Here is a 24,544-nt window from a genome sequence, read left to right as displayed (position 1 = left end):
TAAATCAAGAGAAAATGGCATACATCCATCAGAGCTAGACCAAGTCCACAATAATCGTATCTAGATTAAATTTGTTAGATTTATCTCAGGTTTAATATGTTTGAAACTAGATATAGAGTATAGAATTGGAAATGACAAATATAAGGCTGGCAAACTCGTTAATGTGCCTGTAATGTCATTATCAGGTTAATTTTTTCTCATATGCATTTGACATAGGTAAGTGTTTCAAGATATACGTCTTTCCATATTTGTTTTATAAAGTTTGGTATTTGTACCTTAAAATGTTTGTAAGTTTCGTTCTGATTGGTCGATTTCTACAGGTCCTTTGACATAATAATTTGTTTGAAAATTTTCAGCACTTTGTTTCAATCTATAAATTATAAAATTGAGAATGGAAATGGGGAATATGTCAAAGAGACAACAACCCGACCAAAGAGCAGACAACAACCGAATGCCACCAATAGGTCTTCAACGCAGCGAGAAATTCCCGCACCCGGAGGTGGTCCTCAACCGGCCCCTAAATAAAATTGTGTACTAGTTCAGTGAAAATGGACGTCACACTAAACTCTTAAACATATAAATGAACTAGAATTAAAAAAGCATACAAGACTAACAAAGGCCCGAGTCTCCTGACTTGGTCAGGCGCAAAAATGCGGCGGGGTTAAACATGTTTTGTGAGATCTCAACCATCCACCTATACCTCTAGCCAATGTAGAATAAAGAAACACATAGCAATACGCACAGTAAAACTCAGTTTAAAAGAAGTCCGAGTCCGATGTCAGAATAGGTAACAAAAGAAACTAAGCCAAACGACAATGATACATAAATTAACAAAGGACTACTAGCAGTTACTAACATGCCAGCTCCAGACCTCAATTAAACTGATTGAAAGATTATGTCTTCATCATATGAAATTCAAGTACAATCCCTCCCGTTAGGGGTTTAGTATCATACCATCATAAAATATATGAGAAAAACATAACCCGTATCATGCCAACAACTGGTTTTAAAATAAATGTGTGTATTTCCGATGCAAATACCCTATGAGTGAATCAATATTAATACATAAATATGCAATCCTTAATGACCTGACAACAGTATCGTAACTATATCCCTTCCGAATAAGTCTGTTTAAAGGTTTGGTTAGCTTTTGAGGTGAATGCTGACATTTTTGTGCTTTGTAAAGAATATTACCATAAAATATTGGATGTGAAATACCTGAACGTATAAGATGTCTGCATGTTGAGTTATATGTACGAATGATGTCCTTGTACCGATGATAAAATTTAGTAAATGTTTTGACTAGTTTATGATATCGGAAACCCTGGTGTTATAATTTTTCAGTAATACAGAGATTTCTTTCGTTGAAATCAAATATGTTGTTACATACACGAGCGAATCGAACAAGTTGAGATATATAAACACCATAAGATGGTGACAAGGGAACGTCACCATCTAAAAATGGATAATTAACAATAGGAAATGAAAAATCATCTCTTTTATCATAAATTTTGGTATTAAGCTTCCCGTTAAAGATATAAATACCAAGATCCAGGGAAAGGGCAGTGTTCATTGTTGGTATTAGCTTTATTTAGAGTCAGTTCGTCAGGATAAATCTCTTTAGTGTACATACTGAAGTCGTCATTATTGACAGCCAATATAACATCAACCTGACGATATACGGAATCTCTATAGCGAACAAAAATATTATCTAGTAAAAATTCAAGGGCAGTTATAGTCTCAAAGCAGGTCCAATTGACATAGTTCTTTCGTTAGCCTTCAAAAATTACAAATAATGTTACCCACACTTTTGTCTGAAAATTCCCCCGTCTTTCTTTTCCGCACAATCAAATTATTTTCTCATTGTAATGTGTCAACTCGTCCAATGTGTCAACCGACAAAGGGGAATCGTATTGCATATTAAATACCTTTAGACTGCTAGGTCATATTAAAATGGTTTTTTCAAGTAAAATCTTTTTTCGCACCAATGTGAACTTTTGCCATCACTTGGCGTCCATCGTCGTCCGTCGTCCGTTAACTTTTACAAAGATGATCTCCTCTGAAACTACTAGACCAAATTGAACCAAACTTGACCACAATCATCAATGGGGTATTTAGTTTTACAAAAAAATTGTGTCCGATGACCCAGCTTGCCAACAAACAGAACATAGGGGTAAGATACAATTTTTGTCTATTATCTTGAAAAACGCTACCGATAAAGAAAATCTGATGAATCAAAAACGTTCAGAGTGATAAGGTCTCCATATTGTCTATGAAATCAAACATGTCAGACAACTTCTTATAGGAGTTATTGGCCTTAAACGAGATTTTTTCCATTTTTTTGTTTTCATTTATTCCTTTTATCTAAATAGACAGAAACTTTGAATTTCAAAAATTATCAACAAGACTAGATCTACAAATAAGTCAACATGATCGAAATCCTAAGTTAATATCTTATTTAAGTTGAGTGTCGGTTGGTGGTTTAATGGATAAGATCGATGTCTACAGTGCTGGAGGGTCCGATTCGATTCTGACTCGGGGCGCTGGAAATGTCAGTACATTAAAGGGGTGCTTTTCACCCTCCCACACACATCTCAGCTACAAAGACCGGAGTTTAGATTAGAATGGGTACTTTGGGGGCCTCTTGATGGCCTCTTGGGGGCCTCGGATCACCAGGTTATGTATATCTCTTCGGTTTGTCGGTTTTCGTCGAGTTGCCCGATGGTTCTCTCCGAATACTCTAGCTTCCTCCACCATAATAACAGACTTCCTGGTGTCCTAGCACTCCCATGATGTTGGGTTGGGGATTTGTCCTTGGTGGTGGGTTGTACATAAGTTATTCATACATCTCCTCAATCCTGTAACGGAGTGTACATTGATACATTGTATCGTTGCAGCTTTCGAGGGGAGCTCCGAATAACGGAGTTATTAACCAGTATTTGCCATTTAAAGACGATGTTCCCATTTTTTTTCATTTTTGCCTATTATCTTGAAAACTATAATATATAGATGGAAACTTGAAATAGAAAAGATTATCAACAATACAAGATCTTCCAATAAATTAGCATGACCGAAATCGTTAGCCGACTCCTGACTAAAGTCACTGCCCTTTAATGACGATGTATCTTATTTTTTTTGGCATTTTCACTATTATCTTGAAAACTGTAATAGATACATAGAAACCTTAAAAAGGAAAGAAAATTCAGCAGGATATCATCTACAAACGCGTCAACATGACTGAATTTGTCAGTTAACTCTTAATAGAATTATTCCCGTTTAATGATGAATCTTACTAAAAGTTAGTCATTGTTATAAGATGCAGGTGAACGACACAGGTTCTTTAGATCCTCTAGTTTCTTTCCTTTTTGCTTATGTGGGCTTTTCTTTCAATTCATTTAACAGATTTTATAATTAGAAAAATACTATTTGCAATCTCATTTAAAGACATATTAAACTTCAAATTTAAAACGAACAGATGAATATGTTTTATATACTTGAATTACTAAGTTTAACAATAAATCAAGTGCACTTGTAAAGTAAATCCTTTATATTAACAAAATCTTCATAAATGTACTGCTATTGAATTAATGTCTTCCCTTACACTAATTCGTCGATATTTTGGCGTATGCAGTGACCTAGCTACGAGACGTCTCGTTAGAACTTCGGGCACCACACAGCGCAAGTGCGAGAAAAAACCGTGATTAAAGAATGTAAACAAACGTGCTCAGGAACGTAAATAGTAATAACTGATTCTTAAATTTAATACAACAAATCTTTTAACAACTGTTAAGAAACAGTTTAATTAACAAATAGGAACGTATGGAAAATATGGAAAATAAAATCTTGGCTCTATCAATTCACTTCTTTGTCATGTGCTCCACGTGATTTGTGTTGATTGTTTATCGATGTCACTATCCGTTTAACACGGCAACAAACTCAAAAGTTAATAAGTTTACGATCAACAATCACTGAATGAAATGGTATTTGTCGATAATACATTATATACTCGTAATAAATATAACAAACGTGCATACATGACTTAGTTCGGTATATATCCATGCATTTCGATATCATTAAAATTACAAAAACTCTTTCATATGACTTTTAATGAATGTGAATTTTGCAGCAAGTCCTCTGGCAGCACCCGCTCGAACCACAACAGCTACTCTAACCACAACAACTACTCTAGCCACAACAACTACTCCGACAACAACAACTTCTCCAACCACAACAACTACTCCGACCACAACAACTACTCCAACCACAACAACAACGCCAACTACAACAACTACTCCGACGACAACTACGCCTACTACAACAACTACTCCGACGACAACAACAACTCCTACGACAAACCTAGGTATATAAACGAGTGGAATCGATGGAAATGTGAATGAATTGTCCAATTATATTACTAAGCATCTTCTGCTATTCTTGTATCACCCCTACTCAATCATGAGACGATTGTAATAATGATAGATCACATAGAACGTATGCAGCCTTTTTCTCTTTGGACGTATTTAATATTCAGGGAGTACTGTTTAACTAGACGACACGAATATCTGCAAGTAGATTATCGTCAGTTTGGTTTGTAAATAAAAAGTGTACCCACCGGCAGTTCTCATCTGCTTTCTATTGTATTAATTGACTTTGAGCACAATACTTTACTTATTCATATGAAGGAAATGACAAATGCCCGGTTAAAGATGTAAATTATTGATTGAGCTAAGCATTCGTTGCCAAACGGTTGCTTCATTAAATGCTGTTTTTTCACAAAAAGCTGATACAGATTTTATCTCTGCCTTTTTCTCTTCAGTTATTGAATGTGGCTTTGAACAAGGACAAACATGTGCGTTCGAAAATATTGAAAATCCTGATATAGAAGACTTCGATTGGACTCTAGATCAATCAGTAAGTTTTATTTCAAAACAAATGAAAATTACTTTTTTAACTACACTTGTATTACTTATTGCTGCTAATTTAATTATATGTGTTGTCGTCGTCGTTGTGTTATTTTTGTGCGACAACTTCTAACTTTAGATAAAATTGGCCATTCCTCAAACATGTAGGGATCATTTGATCATAATATGATAACATCATTGACTAATGGAATTCTTGTCCAACATGATTTGAAAAGTGATAAAAATAGTGCATGAAAGAGTTGAAGTCAACTCATCTGGATTTTTATTTATCCCGCTTTTCTTTTTTTTTCTTTTAAAAGAAGTAACTTTCTTGCTCAGAATACAGTAAATACGAATAGTTAGAAATGAACGGTGTATGTCGATGAGGCAGAAATCAAACGAACCAAACAAAACCAATATAAAGCGCTTGTACAATTTTTCCAAAAATAATTATACCTTTGATCAAAGATTTCTAAATGTTTCAATTTGACTTGATATTAAAAACACCTTAAAATAGTAGTTGATGGTAAGTTTGATTATAATGCCAAAGACATGTATCTTTTAAATATTTTCCTGCAAGTACAATGATATCGGTAGATTTCAAATGGTTTTTCGAATTGTGTACATAATGCGAAAATGGACCAAATGATTTACCACAATGGTTGTCTATATGAATAACTGTTATATACACCTCTGTTCTGAGAATATTCTTTGCGGTGCACGCGCTCGATGTTTTTTGGCTTACCGATATATTTCAAAACAAAGAATAATTTTGAAGGAAAGCAATTTAAATACTTTTTAAACTTTACAATCTAAGTTCAAATTCATATTTAAAAATCTAACAATCGTGTTTTTTTCTCATACATGTACTATCGGTCTCAATCTCGTTGCCAGCTATTATAGCATAAGGTTCTACAATAAGACATTGTCTCGTACAGCTAAAGGCATACATTGAACACAGAAATAAAACTCACTATTAGACGTAGTAAAGTTAAAAAAAGTGCAATCAAGTTGGTATCAAAATAAGATAATGAACAAAGTATTGTGATAAAGCAATCACTGAAATGTTTTCTAGTGTCGAACAAATAATCGTGTGAACCACACATCAAAGAGGGAACTGCAAAACATGACAATAAAACAACACATTCGGATTTTATTTTATATTATAACTACTAGATTTGAACGACAAATATGTCATTGTAATACAGGGCTCAACATCTACCAAAAGAACTGGTCCTGCGGCTGCACACAGTGGTGACAAATATGCCTATATTGAGGTTAATAGTCAAGAGTCCGGCGATATTGCAATTTTGTCCTCAACTTATACTGACCTGACCTGTAAGTATTAAAGATATTTATCAATTGTGGACTTTTGACGAGGTCAATACGTTATATATGGCCCTGTTCAGATTATATTGACTGAGGTTCAATATAATCTAACAGGTCCATATATAATGTATTGCCTGAGTGAAAGTCGTTAGTTTATATATTACATATGTAAATAGTATATTATGGATATGGACTTCAATGTTCTTTCTGTGTATTTTTCATTGTGTTTTGCAAGTTTCTTAATATTGACCGTCACTATATATATATATATACATATCAAAAGAAACAAAGCGTTTTGCAAGATTTTTTTGTTTAATATTGAATGTCACTATGTATATAAATAAATAGAAACAAAGCGTTTTGCAAGATTTTTGATATTGACCGTCAATATAATCATAAATAGAAACAAATCGTCCATATACTTAAATATCCTTCGAAAGACATGATCGTAATATCCAATGAAAAAAGAAGAATGCTACACCAAACGTAATCAAATTAGTTTATTGCAAACCAGAATCAATACAGCTTATAGGTATATCACAAATATATACATGTATATCATAACAGAACATTATAAATACAATCGGAGGCAATACTACAAAGTATATATCATTCAAAGAATTGTCCTGAAAATTTTATATATGTGGCGTATTTGGAATATTTTCCTTAATTAGACAATTCCTTTACATTTTTTGTTGAAAATAACTGAACTAATTTAAAAACAAATGCATTTGTTTAATAATACCTTTAAATAAACAATTTTCTTATATTGTCATATTTTAGACATTTTTGAATAAAATGAACTTCATGCTCAATATCACCATAGTTACATAAAATGCATAATCTTTCATTTATTGCTCTATTTATGAATCTACCTTATTCAATATTTAGCTTGTGTAATTTATACTTAGTTAAAAATCTAATACATTGTGGAGATAAGATTTGGGAAATAAAACTGAAATTGAAAAAAACAAATATTTCTTTCTTGAAGAAAATGGTTAATAAAACCTTTGTTTGAATAATTTTTAAAATATGTCTTCGCATACAATATTCTGGGCATACCAAACATGCCCAAAACCTAAGCTAAGTAACATACATCTAACATAATTAACCCATGATGACTTATTTTCTGATTCACCCTCATCATATATATCCGTAATAGACATAGTTTGGACATTTTTATAGCAATTCAAAATTACTACCTATCACCTTTAGCATGACAATTACAATAAAATTTGAATAAAAATTGATAGACTGATTTTTCATAACATCATTGAAGTGGAATTAAACCAATGTCGTGACGTCAGCCTATTCATTTATCGTGGATTCTTTTTCTAGAATCAACGCTTCCTAAATCTGTCGCTGAAATGGACTCACCAAATTATATTCAATTGTTTCCTTTGTGTGCCTTATTTCATTTAGAATATAGCAAAGTGCTCTCGACCAATCAAAGTAAAGAATTTGGTGTTCCTTTATTGTGAAGAATGAATGTAAACATGCTCTTAGTAAGGGATTATCCTATTGTTTAGGCCTATTTACAGTTCAAAACAAAGAATTTATATAAATGAGTCACAACTGCTCGAAGCACATTTATCAAATTGACAGGATTATTAATTGAAAGTTGAATTTTGAAAAAAAAAAAAAAAAAAAAAAAAATTAGTTCGAAGATTACGTATGCAGTATAATTGGTATCGTTTATGTTATTATGTGAATATTTAGAACTTCAAAATTACAAACAAATGTAAGCAATATCAAAGCAACGTGAAAAGAAGAAAAAGAAAAAAGAATTCTAAAATTAAATTTAACCATAGTCTTTAGCTGATACGCTTACCAAAATCAGATTACTGTATCCGCAGTAAGTAGGAATAGTCATTTCCAATATACCGGTACATACATGAAATCGAACAACAAATGTAACTTTTGAATTTCTTAAAAAAAAACATTTTCTTTTAATTGTTAAATTTTAGTTAATCAAGTCACTACAAACCAGTAAAAGTCTGAAATGGCCTATATCTGTACTCGACTGTACTGATTTTTACTCGACCAGTCTGAATTGGTCTGAAATTTACTTGATAATACTCGACTGTAGTCTGAACCATACTTAACAGTCTGAACTTGTACTCGACCAGTACTTAACCATTTTATACACGTCTGAACCATGCTCGACCTAGTCTGAACCATACTCGACCTAGTCTGAACCATACTCGACCAAGTCTTAACCAACCTAGACCTATTTTTTGTATTTATCTTTTGTATTTCATCAATTTAGGAACTGTTTTTAACAACAGCTATTTCCCCTGGCTAGAAATTTGAACAAAAATTTGAAATTAAAAATGCATTCAATATAGCATTGAAACCAAAATTTCACAATAAACATAATATAACTTCAACACCATATTCATCAACACTTATATACATACATATATATCACCTTTAAAATAAAAATAAAACAAGCTGATCAAATAATCTCAAAACTGAATTGTGACTAATATTTTCAATGTTATTCAAAAATTTTTGAATGTTTCAGATATATTTTATGGTTACTGGACAATTTTCATCACTAACTTAAGCCTAGTATAGATTTATGGTGTCAGTTGAGTTTAGTAAATAATGCAGTGAACATTTTTTTTTATTAAAATATATATAAAATAGCATATAAAGCAACTTGATAAATTTAAAAAAATGACACCTTTGTTTTGTTAAACCAAGAATTTAATATAATCATGATAATAGAACTTCCATAGTAATCCTGTGATAAACTTTTAAAAAAGGAAATGTGTTCCAAAGTTACAGTAAAAATTTATTTCAATTAAATTTAAATAATTTTTGTCAAAATTAAAGACATGGCATGCAAGAAGCACTTTAATAAGGTTTAATTACCTCAGTACATGTATGTTTTACAGGTAAAAAGAAAGCCCTATTTTTCTTAAACTCGTGTATTACTTATCTAGTGAATTCATAAAGGCCTTGTGATTTAAGTTTCACAGGATGTTGCAATTTTGAATGAATGTTATTTAGAATTTAATACTCTCTGACCAGGTGTGATCTTTTTCATGAGTTTGCCCCAAGCAGGAGGTATTACTTTATACTTCACCACTAATCAGAAGAACAATTTTATTAATTTCTTTAATTTTTATCCCTTTTTGATATATATTGTATATAATATATCCCAAATTATAATAATAGATATATTTCTAAAATAAGGTAAAACAGTTTTAGTGATTTTGTTGGCTGTTGTTACCTCATTAAAAAGATAATTATATAACTATTGTACATTTTTTGTATGTAACCATGAAACCTATGTAGTTTTTATTTAGGAATTTAGGAAAATTAATTAAAAAAAAATCATGCCAAACAAGAAGCACCTTAATAAGGTTTAATTACCCTCAGTATAGGTGTGGTTTTTAGGTAAAAGAAAATCTTTTTTTAACAAAACTCTAAAACTTTAAAATTAATATATTTAAATTATTACATAAGATAATTTGATTTAACTATCTCTATTTGAAAAATCTGAGAATCATGTAAGAATGTAAAAATCTGTTTCTATAATATATCTTTATTTTATTGTGGCTGTTGTCATGTCAATTAAAAAGAAATTTAATTTAACAGTTAAAATTTAGAAAAAGTAGAGGTTATTTGGTCAAGTATGGTTCAGATTGGTCGAGTATTGTTCAGACCTTTGGTCGAGTATGGTTTAGACTGAAAAAAATAGGTCGAGAATGGGTTAAGACTGTTTCAGACTGGTCGAGTAATAGTTCAGACTATTTTCAATGGCAAAGATAAGGGTCAAGTACAAATCAGTACAGTCGAGTATGGTTAAGACTGGGGTCGAGTAATGTCGAGTAAAATTCAGACCAATTCAGACTGGTCGAGTAAAAATCAGTACAGTCGAGTACAGATATAGGCCATTTCAGACTTTTACTGGTTTGTAGTGAGTAGTATTTGGTGTAAAAAGCGGGAATAAAATTGGTTGTGGAACTCTGATTTTGAATTTATAATTTGAACTGTAAATAAACAAAAAGATAATTCCCCATTAAATTATTACATAATTTACTCATACTCACAATTAAGAAACTTATACAAAATTTCTACCATTTCATTGTACCGCTGTGTCAACTAATGTCTAAAACACAATTTATTAGAATTTCACAAACTAAAAGTAAGACCTCACATCACTTAGACTAATATATAAATGATATACCTACAAAGGGAGTCATCCATTAATTATAAACATTGCACTGACAATGAAACAAACGCTAACGCTCGTACTTAATCATGAAGAAAGGGATTATCATTCTCTAACAGATACTAACTTTGAATTGGCTAATTTACTGATTTCTGTTCACAAATGGAATTAATTTTAAAACTTACCTTTAACTTTTGTAATTTCTTCACTTGCAATCGAACCTCTCCTTGAAATCTGTTATGTGTGACGAATATCAACACATCGACGAAACCTCTCTGCTACCAATGGGTTGCGATTTAGATGTCTATTTTATATATATATATGAACATATGATACACATCGGTACAACGGACACACAGGGTTTGTACCTTTATATATACGAAATAGACAATCGTATAGTATAAGATGGTAGCCGCGAGGTTAAGATCCATGAGTTATAGAGCTAAGTTAGAAGTAGAGAATTGTCGGTTAAGGTTCGAATCCCTGTTTTCTCTTTGTTGTCCATATTCTTTAGTTTTTCCGTTTTTCTTATTTCTTTTATGTTATTTTGGATATTTTTGTAATAATAGCGGGTTTTCCCGTTTATTTTTGGATTATTATTGGCCAATTCATGTATTGGAAAGACAAAAAAAAAATGATTACATTCAATTTGACCTTTTTTGTTTAATAAATATAGTATGATTTCATCTGTTTTACTACATATCTTTACAAATGTTTATTTGCAAATACCTATGCGAGTAAATTGTGATGTGCCTAGAATTAAATTTCTTGCTAGAAATTTCGGTAACATACTTATTACAGAGACATATATATATATTATATGTCTCTGCTTATTATATATTACTATGTTGTAATGTTACACTACTATTTTAGGTTAGGGTGAAGTATGGCGCCTGTTAAAAATGAAAGTTTTGAATTACCAAATATTCTCATATTAAGTACATCTGTCTTTTTTTTATTATTATCGCCAGTCTTTAGAAAATAAGATCATGTATATATCATTTTCTGATAAAATAAGAGATTTTGTCAAGATTAAGACCGGTAACGTTTGAGCACTTACATAAAAAATATTGATCATTAAGCTTGTTATCAAATTGTCGAAGCCAATACTTGCCAATCGCATTCCAGCTTTCTAATGGTTCATGAAAAATGCGATAAATAATAATATACTTTATTTTGAAACACTCAGACACATATTTACATGTGTAACAAGAGGCAAAATACATAATCATATTTATGGTTGCGACAAAACAATGTTAACGTAATCATATAATTTAGAGTATAATTACAATATTTTAACTAATTTTTTAATGAACTGTGATAAGTTCTTTATAACTTTGATATTACAAAATGAAAGCAGTCAGTTCATTTTCTCAATACATGGATACGTGCGGTAATATTCTGAAATATGTTTTTTTCTTATATTTTTAACAGTAACAGACTGGCACTCAAATGGATAGCGAAACTCATTTCCAATTGAAAAGGAGCAGAGATGACACTGTCTTTCATCTCTAGGAATTCCATTCCATGAGATGACACTGTCTTTTATCTCTAGGAATTCCATTCCATGAGATGACACTGTCTTTCATCTCTAGGAATTCCATTCCATGAGATGACACTGTCTTTCATCTCTAGGAATTCCATTCCATGAGATGACACTGTCTTTCATCTCTAGGAATTCCATTCCATGAGATGACACTGTCTTTCATCTGTAGGAATTCCATTCCATGAGATGACACTGTCTTTCATCTCTAGGATTTTGAAAAGACCGTAATATTCCCCCTCGATGAGTTTTGGATTTGAGTGTGCCACTGTTGGATGAATTCATCTGTTAATCTTTACTTAATGTTCGATTTTATCTGAATTGGATAAAGAAACTTTTATTTGTATACTTCTAATTAACAAATCGATACTAATCATTCCATTCCACCCTTTGTTATCTCAAGACAACAACCCTGTCTTTCTATTTGGTTAACTTTCCAATCCCTTATAACATGTATAAAATTCCAAATAATATTGTTTATTTCTTTTGAATATTTTTCAAGAATTCCCCGCATTTCAATTTCATAAGAGCACATAGGCAATACGAAATGTTTTTCTATTAAAGTTTTACCACTAAATGAAAGTTTCCTGCTTTTCCACACGTGGACACATTTTTTTTTTATCTTTTCAATAATGCTTTGCCATATAGCATCATTATCAATATCATATTATTATTTACTCCGAGAGTTTTTACATTACCTGTTATCCATTTTAGTTTGTTAAATTTTAGCTTTTCCCTTTTAAGAGATCCTATAAGTAAACCTTTTGTTTTGTAATTTATTTTAGATCCCGAAGCTTTTTCATATAGTGTTAGGACATCAAAATAGTTTCTACTGATTTCTCATTTTTATTAAAAAGTTGTGTGTCATCAGCAAACATGCATAATTTAGTTTCAATACTTTTAACCCCCTCGCCAGTTATCTGAATCCCTTCAATTTTCTTGTTGCCTCGTATGGCACATGCCATTGGTTCTGCTTGCAAAATGTATATAAGGGGAACTATTGGACAACCCTGTCTGGTCAAACGAGTTCCCGAGAAATATAATTTGAAACATGTCAATTCGTTTTTATGCAAGTTACAGCTTCATAAAGAAACATTTTGATCACTTGTCTAAATTTTCCCTCAAAATTAAACTTTTCTAACACAAAATCCACCCAATCCATTTCAACCCTATCAGAGGCTTTTTGTTGGTAAAAAATATTATTATTCCATCTTCGTCTTCGTTGTCTATATAGACTATTATATCCTGAATTAATCTGTTAGCATCACTAATGTTTCTATCTTGAACAAATCCTTTTTGATCTGGATGTATTATTTTTGGTAAGACTTTTTTCAATCTCATTGCAAGAAGTTTTGCTATGATTTTATAATCGGTGTTAAATAAGGGAAGAGGTCTCCAGTTTTGAATATTTTCTCTTTTACCACCCTTATGTAATAACGGAAGAACCCCTTTATGTTGAGATTTACTAAAACATTTCTGCTTAAAATTTCCCTAATGAGTTTAAAAAAATCGTTTTTTATTATATCGCAATACAAAATGTAAAATTCCGATATTATGCCATCCTCACCTGGTGATTTGTTGGTCTTGAGAACTTTGAGCACTTTTTCTAATTCTTCAATACTTATATTACTTTCAAGCATCTCCTTATCGTCGGAACTTACCTTATTTTCAATAAATTGGCAAAGCATTTCACCGCACTGTTTGTCCAACCATTCTAAATTAAAAAGTGTGGAATAAAAATTTACTTGTTCTTTTAATCTCGAATCAATATCATATTTATGCATACCCGTTTCTGTTTTTATACGATTCCACAATTGGTTTTGACCAATTTTCTTTTCTAAATTAAAAAATAAAATATTTCGTAGATTTTTCACCTTCTTCTTCCCATTTAACTTTTGCTCTGGTTTTCGCAGATTCTGTCAAATTTGTATAAACATCCTTTAGTTCACGTTCAATTTCAGTTATTCTAAAATTGGTAATATTTGTTTTTTTCCTTTACATGTACTAATTGTAATGCTTCTGTAACGGGTCTTTATTCTGTACGTTTTGTGACTACTCATTATTTCGGATCTATGTATCCGGGATCGTAATCCATGTTGCCCGTTAACATAGGGAACTAGCTAATGTAAAGTTTCTCCGTAAGCTCCCTTAGTACTGTCTATCATAACGAAGTCTGTTTAGCTGAGAGTTGGCCTGAACATAAAACGTTTTTTGAATATTTATATAATGTTTTTTACAAATATCTTACCAAGATGTTTTAAGAATATTGGGAAGACATCCATAAAACATTGTTGAAATATTTAATTTACATTTTCAAGAGATATTTCTACCTAAACTTGCCTCTGATATTTTAAAAACATTTGGTAGACATCCATAAAACATATTATAGACATGAAAAGGATATTTTTGGATAACGTTTGATATATATGTTGTCTGGATATTTTCCATCGACACTGAATGATATCAAAATTATGTTATTTAAATATAAAATCAAAATATTTTAAAAAAAATGTTCTTTAAACATTCAGAACAAATATCTGCAGAAAATATGCTATACACATGAGTACAGCCATACATTTCACGTCAAAACAATATTTCTGAATGATATTTTTGTGACATTTTGCAATATATTTTAAAAATATCAATAAAATGTTTTTGTGCTACCTGGGAACCTGGTTTGTTTCAAGTTATTGTATGTGTAGCTCAATTTACAGAATGTTCGTGCTTTAACCGTCAAGTTAAGAGCAATTCAATTTACCAAATGATCATAAAATTGAAAATAATTTAACATATACTAGTACTCTAAATTCCTGTTGTTTATTTTCCTATTCATTTATTTGAACGTTATTTTTCACTTGTTTTGATAATGAATTATATAAATATTTTGGTTTATTTTCAAGTAACCGTATTTTACCTCGTTGTACACTTGTCGCATTATTATTGTGTTTATTTCAGCCTCTTCGTATTGCCTCAGTTTTTACTATCACATGTATGGTAAACATACCGGAGATCTAGCAGTGTACACAGAAGAACGTGACACAGGCATGTGGTCGACTCTTTGGGATAAATCCGGCAATAAAGGAGATCAATGGATATATGCTAGTATGGATATTACTGGATATTCAGACCTTGTCGTAAGTATATGATAAGAATATCGGTTCTCTCTTCACATTGTTATACAACAGAAAACATGAAATACACATTCATTTGTTGTCGGTTTGTAGTTGTACTGCTCTTATGTTAGCTTATTAATATATGCACCGACCTTACATTAAACTTCGTGGCCCTTTGATTTCGGGAATTGATATAAAGTATCATATTTAAGAGGGAGAAACTGATTCAATCTAATTAAAATATAGAACTCGGATTTCGTTATACTACATACGTATGTAGTATAACGAAATCCGAGTTCTATATTTTACTTAGATTGAAACTGATTCATCATGGGTTTGTTTTGACTGTCAGTTTTGGAAAATATCGGGACTATTAAGTAGTAATATTCTACGCAAAAGTGTATGAATATTCTGATTCTAGTATCAATAAGATAGAAATTTTCTATAACGCCATCAGTATAACATTCTGGAAAAAGTAATTAAATTTAATAGGCCTCCTTCTCAATCAAATGCTTGTCCCATATTAGTGTAAAATCACCTAATCTGTTCCTAGCAGTGAGGGACATTATATTGCATATCGATAGCCTCAAAATGAATGCTACTTTTGGCACTGCTGTTGTTTGTTGTTATTTGATATTATTATATGGTTTGTGCCTTTGGTATCTTATTTGTAACCGTTTGTGTTTTTTTTACCGAAAAATTCGGGTACTAATTTGGGAAATACGGTGGCTGGTCAGACGGACGAGCGGCTGCAACTGTTGCCATGCGATAACTTGATAACCGTTCAAACAGTGCTTTTAAATTGTTATGTATTTATGTTGTTTCTTATGCTACAACGGAGGTCAAGTTCGATATTGACGATTTCCACTTTTGTCCGTCAGAATTAATGGTACTTGATTGATTGGAAAATGTTTATTTCCGTGTAGTAACTTGAGAACTATCCAACCAATGCTTTTCAGATTTAAATATTTTGTAACTGGTGACAAAGTGGAGGTCATAAATGGTGTTGACGATTTTCACTTCTGTAGCTCAGGAGTTATGGCACTTAATAGCTTTAAACGAGACATTAATAAATGTCAGTTTGACTGCCTGGTGTTGTAACAATGATTCTGCAGAATGATTCAAATGACGTTTACATATAGTTTTTTTTGTAATTTAGAAAACTAAAATGTTTATTTATGCATTGCAATTCCTAAAATACGGATAATACAATTAGTCAACTTCATAATATTCTACTTCATCGATGTTACATTTCCTTTTTCGAACCTAATATACTTTATCTTCCCTTCTCATTTTTACCTGTAGAGGTGTCCAGATACTTTCTGATATCGTTGATAAGTTTGCCCTTTATAATAGGGTGAATGTATAAAAGACAAGATTTTGTGTAACATGATTTTCCTTTACGCATGCCACAAATCTCCTTTTATGCATAGCAAGAAATACTTAATATGGCTACTCACCTGACCTAATCATATATTGGAACAACATTGCCAAATGATTTTTCCTATAATTTCAAAAAATGGTTGTCAATTAAAACCAGGTTAAATTGTGAATGCGTTATAATACCAACATTTTCTAAATAAGGTACGCAAAGACATTTCAAACTAATCAGAATGTAAAATATCAATTATCTAGAGTTACTGACTGAAACATTCAAAACTCAAAAAGTTGTGCAAGTTAATTAGAATCATAAATAATTAAAAAAAAAATGGATCCTCTCTGATAAAAAATAATCCTTGAAACCTATGCATTATTTTCCTCTCGATAAAGACTTAGTCTGCTTCAATGGCATCACATGTATCATATGTCTTATTATATTATTATGTATACCTCTTTTTTTCTGTATACCACTGTATCAACAATGGTTTTTTTTAGAATAATATATATATAGGTAATGACTTATTTGTACGAAACAAAAAAAGATAACACAAACTGTATTTCAAGTTGACCAGTAAAAAAGAACGTATTAAAAGTGTGAATGGCAATTAATTTCAAATATATATATATATAAAAAATTCTTTTAGTAATATTTTCTATGTATCGATATTTTTTTCAGATTGAAATCGAGGCTACGAAAGGAGGAACATGGAATAAGGGTGATATTGCAATTGATGATATAATGTTAAGTATCGGTTCTTGTAATTAGCTGTTCATTTTTCACACTACTCGATATTGCGTGAACTGAAAAAGGACATTGATTGACTACCGTTATCAAAATTATCTGTTCCAGAAATGTAACTAATAGTCTAGCTAATATTGCTCTATTCTTCTTTAAATCTTTTTTTAATATCAGAAGATGTATGATAAAAACCAATTAGTGACCGCTTTGAATAAAGTTATAAGTTTAAGAGTGTTAAATCACATTTTTCTTCATGTAGTTATTTTTGAGAGAAAACATATCTTATTAAATGTATTAAAAACTAATAAAAACATGTCCATTCAACAAAAGTGTTCATTCTGTAGAATAATCTCCTTGGACCATACCATCATTTGCGACACAGTGAACATATCTTTTGGTTTGATCAGCTCTTCAACGTTTGTTTAAGATTTTGGATTTTCAAACATTTGGGCCTTGAGCATCACTGAAGAGACATGAAATGACGAAATATGGTACCGTTAGTGTTATTTCTTTTTTTCATATGTAAACATCATTGAAAGAAAGTACTTGATGGCTTATTTCCAGACAAAAAATCACCATGCACTTTAAGAAACACAATACATCTCCAAAGTGAGGGTATCAACACAGATGATTTGGCTATTATTTTTAGATCCTTTTTGGTCATTTAGCTGTTCAACTGTTTCAATTCTTAAACATCCTTGGCTTTCAAATATTCGGTTTTGAGCGTTACTGATGAAGGTAAATCCAGAAAAGTGCTTTATTATGGAATTAATAAAGTGTTGTTTTCATTGTTTACATCACTGAGTTGATACTGCAATTGGTGTACTTATCTGTTCCCGAGGGTATCGTCGGTTTAGTAGTCATTACTTCGGTACTGACATGATTTATTACAAACCTTTCGCAAATTGTCCGTTGATGAATTTAGAAATTATTAAAGAAGTAAGGTTTTACCTCCCTAATGCAAAGTTGACCTTGGATATATTTTGCTATTATTTTAGGTCCTTTTGGTCGTATAGCTTTTCAACTATTTCGGTTCTTATACATCATTGGCTTTTAAATATTCAACTTTCAGCGTTTCTGATGAAGGTAAATCCAGAATAGCCCTTTGGATGCATTAAATTTATAAAGTAACGTTTTAATTTTTTAAAGAGAAGCAACATAAAAAAACAACAAAACAGAAAACTCGAATTAGAACAGATAAAAAATAAGAAGATGTGGTATGATTGCCTATGAGACAACTCTCCACAATAGACCAAATGACACAGAAATTAATAACTATAGGTCACCGTACGCGGCCTTCAACAATGAGCAAAGCCAATACCGCATAGTCAGCTGCAAAAGGCCCCGAAAAGACAAATGTAAAATAATTCAAACGAGAAAACTAACGGCCTAATGTATCTACAAAATTTATGTACAGATGTCTGAGTAAGCTCATTAGAGCAGCGTTTTAAGAACCAAAATAAAAAGATTTATTAAACTCGTAGTCGGGTGCATCCCCTTCTCGGTGACAGCAAACCATTCAGATCTCATAGATTTGGAGACAATTCTAATATGTATAACAACGGTACTTAATGTTGTTTTAAATATTTACTACTTTCCTGTATGTTCTTTTTTGACCGGGCCCGATTGGGTGGTGTTACATCTTACAAAGTCTATCCAAATTATCATGTTTTGCAAAGAATTCCGATCAAGCCGGTGCTAGGGGCCGTCTTAAACTTGCAGTGAGGTGAGAGTTTTTTTGCTCCGTGTTGAAGGCCTCACTGTGACTTTAAGATGAAGAACAGCAGTAAAAGCGCTGTTCCTTTGCTTTTGGTGTGTTTTTTGTTTGTTGTGCATGTACTGCATTTGTGTCATGGATAGATACCCCATATCCTTTGTTTTCTATAATACCAATAAAGCTATTGGAATTGCATATTTTACAAATGATGGAATCGATCGGCAAACAACCGATATTTTCATGTATGAACTTCTTGAAAATTGTCCAAAGTTAATCCATTCTGGTTATGAAATTTTACTTGTGGATGACTTTAACGGAAAATGTATCGAAAAGTGTCAAACCACAAACTTAAATATCATGTGTGAATTAGCATCCTATAATGGAAAAAGGCTTCGTCAGTTTATAAATGCGAGTGACTTACTTACTGTACATTGCCTCCCCATTAGTGAGGGACTTTTATTCGTATTTTGAATAACCAAAGGTCCGCAATCGATTACGTTCTTCTTTCTGAAGCCCTGATTTGCAACGTAACACGTGTTATAATAGATGAAAATGGCTTTTTTTATCTATACATAGTGATCATGTCATAAAACAAACCGAAATAAACACTAACACGCGGAAAATAAAAACGAACCTAAAAAACCTGCTTTTATTTGGAAAATAAACAACAAAACTGATTGGAATATTTTTCAAAAAACCTTAAAAGATAAATTTAGGGCATCTGAGCACACTATGAAAATGTCTTCGGACATCAATACAATTTGGGATCATTGGAACTTGAAAAGTCTGTCCGTGATGCTGTTGAATTTTCTATCGGAAAAGTTAACAAATCAAATCGGTATCGTAAGTTTTGGGACAACGAACTTGACATTTTGATTAAAAACAGAAGAGAAAGTAATCGCTTGAAAAGAATTCATGACAAAACACACGACTGTAATAGCGAGAATGGTAGGATTTTATCTGACATTTATCACGTGCGAAAAACTAAGGTCCAAGAAGCTATCAAAAGAAAAGCAAACACTCTGAAATTGAAAGAATTTCATGATAAATGTGTTAATTCTTCCAATAAGGTTAGAGGATTCTGGGATATTTTACAAGGCAAAAATAATAGTATTGCTCCTCAACAGATTATGAACCCCAAAAATAAGTCCAAACTATTTACGGAAGAGAAAGACATTAGTGCTGTTTTAGCTACACAGTCATTTTAAATCTTTCGGTAAGGATTCCCCAATCAAATGCAATATGCAAGATGAGGATAATGAATTTCTCTTGAGTATTGAACACGACGAAGTTCCTCCCGATTCGAATATTTCAGTAAATGTAGGTAGACCACAAATTGATCTAATTCTAAGGAGCCTTGCCTTAAGTCACATAAAGTTAGTGGCATCGATGAATTTCTAATTAATTCTTAATGTTTGGCAGGATGCGCTAGTTGATTCACTTGTTGATCGTTTCACCATAATATCTGACCTCGAAACTGTACCTGATGATGGGCAAAAAGGCATCATCAAACCCACACATAAATCAGGATCTGTTTTTGATTATGATAATTATAAAGGCATCACGCTTACTTCTAATGTATATATAGTATATTCAAATAATTTGGAAGAATGTGTAATGTCCTACTTGGAAAAAAATAATATTTAAGGCGAGTTCCAGGGAGAATTTAGTAAAAACAGAAGAACCAAGGACCATATTTTTACACTGCAAGGTATTTGTTCTATTCGTAAAGCTAAAAAACATAAAACGTTACTCGCTTTCCTAGACCTGTCAAAGGCTTTTGATAGAGTCTGGCGAGACGGCCTTTCTATAACTATTGTGGAAAAACGGTATTCAAGCCAAATGCTGGAAATTGCTCAAATCACTTTATAGCAATGTATCTAATAAAGTATTGTCACAGTTGGTGGTGCTAGTGAAACAGGTTTCTTCGGCCAAGAATTTGGCCTGAAACTAGGCTGTGTTTTGTCTCCAACACTGTTTTCTGTTTTAATGAATGACCTCGTAGGTATGCTTTGAAGCCAGTAATTTGGGCTTCGAGCTCTCCTCACAAATTTTGAACTGTTTAATGTTTGCTGATGATGTACTTCCGAGAAGGAACTACAGTGTTTTCTAGATATAACAGCCAAATTTGCATCAAAGTGGAATTTAAAGTTTAACCCAAACAAATCCAAGATTATGATAGTAGGTAAACGCTTAGATAAAACTAAGAAATGGCACCTAAGAAATGAGCATTTGGACGAGACTAATGAATATAAATATCTTGGGGGTTTATTTTACCCGCTCTTTGACTTTTGCTTACCATATCAATCATTTCTTAAAAGATATTTTCGAGTGCAAACTGAATTATATGACTAAGCTACTTAATGAGCACGATATTTTAATCGCATATCTTTTGGGGATGCTCTCTGGAACTCGGTTATCAGACCATCTCTAGCACACGGATATGCCGTACAGAGGCGGATTTAGGGGGCAGGGTGCCCGGGCCCCCCTTTTGTGGGAAAAATTTTGCTGATTATTTTAGGAATCACTGAAGCATGACTAAGCGAGCCCCCTCTTATGTCAGTCAGTGCCCCCCCCCCCCCCCCCCCCCTTTATGAAAATTTCTTGATCCGCCACTGCCGTATGGCTACCGTCATCCGCTTCAAGTCACCAAATACTTGAAACATGGCAATATATATAAAACGGCTAAACTGTTTTTAATGCCAAGATTAATATCTCAAAAGCTGCTCTTTTCCTAGACTTGGGATGGGAGCCAATATACGATTTTCTTGATAGACAAAGGATGTCTTATTTTGTAACTCTTAGTTCAATTTATATTTTGAAGTTCTACATAATATGTAATTGCATACATAACTTGACACATTCAAAATCACTTTTAATAGCATTGTCTTGTTTGAAGAGACAAGATTTCCAATTTCACGATCAATGTCACACAGCAGAGTCCTCAGCTTTATAATAAACCATTTTCTCACAGCTTGCGAACGACTTCAATGTAGCATAAAATTCAACGTCAACCATACACAACGGACGTATCGCCGACAATACTTCATACTTCATCTGCTTAGATTTGATTGCAGTATATATATACACTCCTTTTAATAATCTGGCTTTAACATTAGCTTTCATAAGAGAAGTACAATCAAATCCTGTATTTGCCTTTATATCACGTGCAGTGCCAAATTTCATTGACTGCGTATGGTTTTTCTTCTGCCATTTTCATTGTTTTCTCTTTCAAAAAAAATTATATTCTCTTTCTGACATAGTTTGTCCAACCTTTTTTTATCCGGTATAGCTTAGAATGTTAAATATGGATTCAGAGTAACAACTCTACCATCTTTTGGGCTAAGTGACCATGATATTGGCCATGCCGAAGCAAACATCTGGCTTAAGAGGATTAGAGAAACACCACGTAAAGTGTACAAGTACAACAAGGAACACTGGGAATCCATCAGATTAGACCTAGAAAAAAAATCACACACAGATCTGTTAAATATTTATCTAACTACAAATGTAAACAACCTTTGAGAACTATTTAAAACAAAACCCACTGAATCAGCGGAATCAAACATACCATCAAAAATGCTATCATACAAACATAGATTACCATGAAAAAAAGATCACTCATTAACAAGAAAATAAACTGTACAAGAAGGAAAAAAATTAAAAAATTACTGTGATGAATATAAAAATCTCAAATCACAAGAATACAAAGAACAAAGAGTGGCATACTGGAAATACACAGAGAAATTAATATGTGACTTCACCATTAACGAACCCGACACTCCATCCTTCAATCAAGCAAACCAAAGAAACTCTTCCAGTACATTTATTCAATCAGGACAGACAAATCTGTAATAGCTGTTCTAAAAAACGATGGAAATTTCTTTACAGATACTGCCGAAAAAGCTAATATCCTAAACGAACCTTTTCAGTCAGTCTTTACACTAGAAACTATATAATGATTATAAACTAAATAAAGGAGTAAGCACTTATCATATTACAGGATTATAAATCACAATACCTGGCATAACGAAACTCCTTAACAACATCAACGCCCAAAAAGCCACTGGCCCAGACAATCTCAGTGGCCATATTTTAAAAAGAAATGCAAGATATAATTATAGCACCAATTCTAACACAAAACACAATTACTATCTTTTATTCGAGAAATTTAAGCATTTCTTGACTTATTTTAAATTGGATCTCTGCATTCCTCTCAAACCGCACACTAGTAAACAGTTGTCATGGATGGAAAGTCATCAAATATCAGGGATGCTTCAAGGTACTGTCTTAGTTACAGTCTTATTTTCGGTCACCTTCCAGACTACCTAATTCATAGCAAACAGACTATTTACAGACGGGACAGTATTTTAAACAGGCTAATCAAATCCCAAAGTGTATGCAACAGACTTCAGGCTGATCTTGATGCAGAAGCAAAAAGGAAATGTGATTGGTTGGTGGCTTTTCATCCCGACAAATGAACAGCCCTATCTGTCATGCAGAACAATAACACCCAATAAAACATAATTACATCCTTCACATTCACACGTTAGTATATGTATCATCTGGTATTACGATTTTGTCAAATCTAAAATGGGACAAACATATAAATGATATAACATCTTAAAATAACAAAACACCATGTTTACACGATTTAGTTGTATTGAAAGATTGTAAATATAATTTTAGATATTCTAATATTGTAGATATACCTAGTGCATGTTCGAACATCAACCTATGGTAAGAACTCTTTTAAATATACAGCTGCTGTTTCATGGAATGATCTAACTGAAGATTTTAGAAAAATTGCTAATTTCAGTCTATTTAAAAATATTTTAAAGTAATGGAATGGAAATGACTGTAAGTGCAAGCAAATCCCGACAAGTTTCAAGTTTTGGCTGTTGGCAAAAAGACCTTTGAACAAAACCCATCTATACATATTCAAAACTCGAACCTTACATGTGAAAAAACAGTAAAATTATTAGGCATTGAAATTGACTATCAGTTAAATTTTGATGTTCATATCAGCTCAATCTGTAGGAGGGCATCACAGCAATTAAATGTTTTAAAACGTTTGGGCTCAGTTTTGGATAGACTTAGTAAACTTACTATTTTTCATACCTTTATTCTTAGTAATTTTAATTTCTGTCCTTTGGCATGGCATTTTTGCACTGAGAAAAATTCCAAAAAATTAGAAAAGGTGCAGGAAAGAGCACTCCGTTTTGTATATGAGGATTTTACCAGCCCATACGAGGACCTCTTACTTAAAGCTAAGGTGCCCTCCTTGCAGATCAGATGGATTAGAACAATGGCTCTAGAAACTTTTAAGATTATAAATAATAAAGCTCCTGTGTGCTTACAAAATTTGGTGAGCGTAAAAAAATCTAAGTATTCTTTCGGGTATGTAAATATTCTGGATGTTCCACAGGTAAAGTCAACCCGTTACGGTAAAAAATCTTTCAAATTTGCTGCGGCTACTTTATGGAACAGCCTTCCAAACCATTTCAGGACTGAAAATAGTTTTTCACATTTTTAAAGTCTTGTTCAGTCCTGGAACGGTTTGGAATGTCGCTGTTCTGCTTGCAGATAATTCTGAGATGTTTATTATTTATGTTGCTTTTGGTTGCTCTGGTCTA

The 24,544-nt window shown here is 32.2% G+C and overlaps 1 protein-coding gene across 1 annotated transcript in view; it reads left to right on the top strand.

Annotated features, from left to right (window-relative positions):
• LOC127730814 (MAM and LDL-receptor class A domain-containing protein 1-like) overlaps positions 1-17,497 on the top strand; it is a 51,314-nt gene extending 33,817 nt beyond the window's left edge. The window contains exons 8-12 of the mRNA XM_052239404.1: positions 4,127-4,360; positions 4,817-4,911; positions 6,110-6,239; positions 14,915-15,093; positions 17,129-17,497. Of these exons, the coding sequence (XP_052095364.1) occupies positions 4,127-4,360; positions 4,817-4,911; positions 6,110-6,239; positions 14,915-15,093; positions 17,129-17,218 (728 nt within the window). The 3' untranslated portion in view covers positions 17,219-17,497. The remainder of the gene's footprint in view (positions 1-4,126; positions 4,361-4,816; positions 4,912-6,109; positions 6,240-14,914; positions 15,094-17,128) is intronic.
• Positions 17,498-24,544: the final 7,047 nt, after the last annotated feature.

This window comes from Mytilus californianus, unplaced genomic scaffold, assembly GCF_021869535.1.
Source record: "Mytilus californianus isolate M0D057914Y unplaced genomic scaffold, xbMytCali1.0.p SCAF_2, whole genome shotgun sequence".
In the NCBI taxonomy this organism is placed as follows: domain Eukaryota; kingdom Metazoa; phylum Mollusca; class Bivalvia; order Mytilida; family Mytilidae; genus Mytilus; species Mytilus californianus.
Note: the sequence above shows the minus strand (reverse complement) of the source record. Positions and strands in the feature narration are given on the sequence as shown.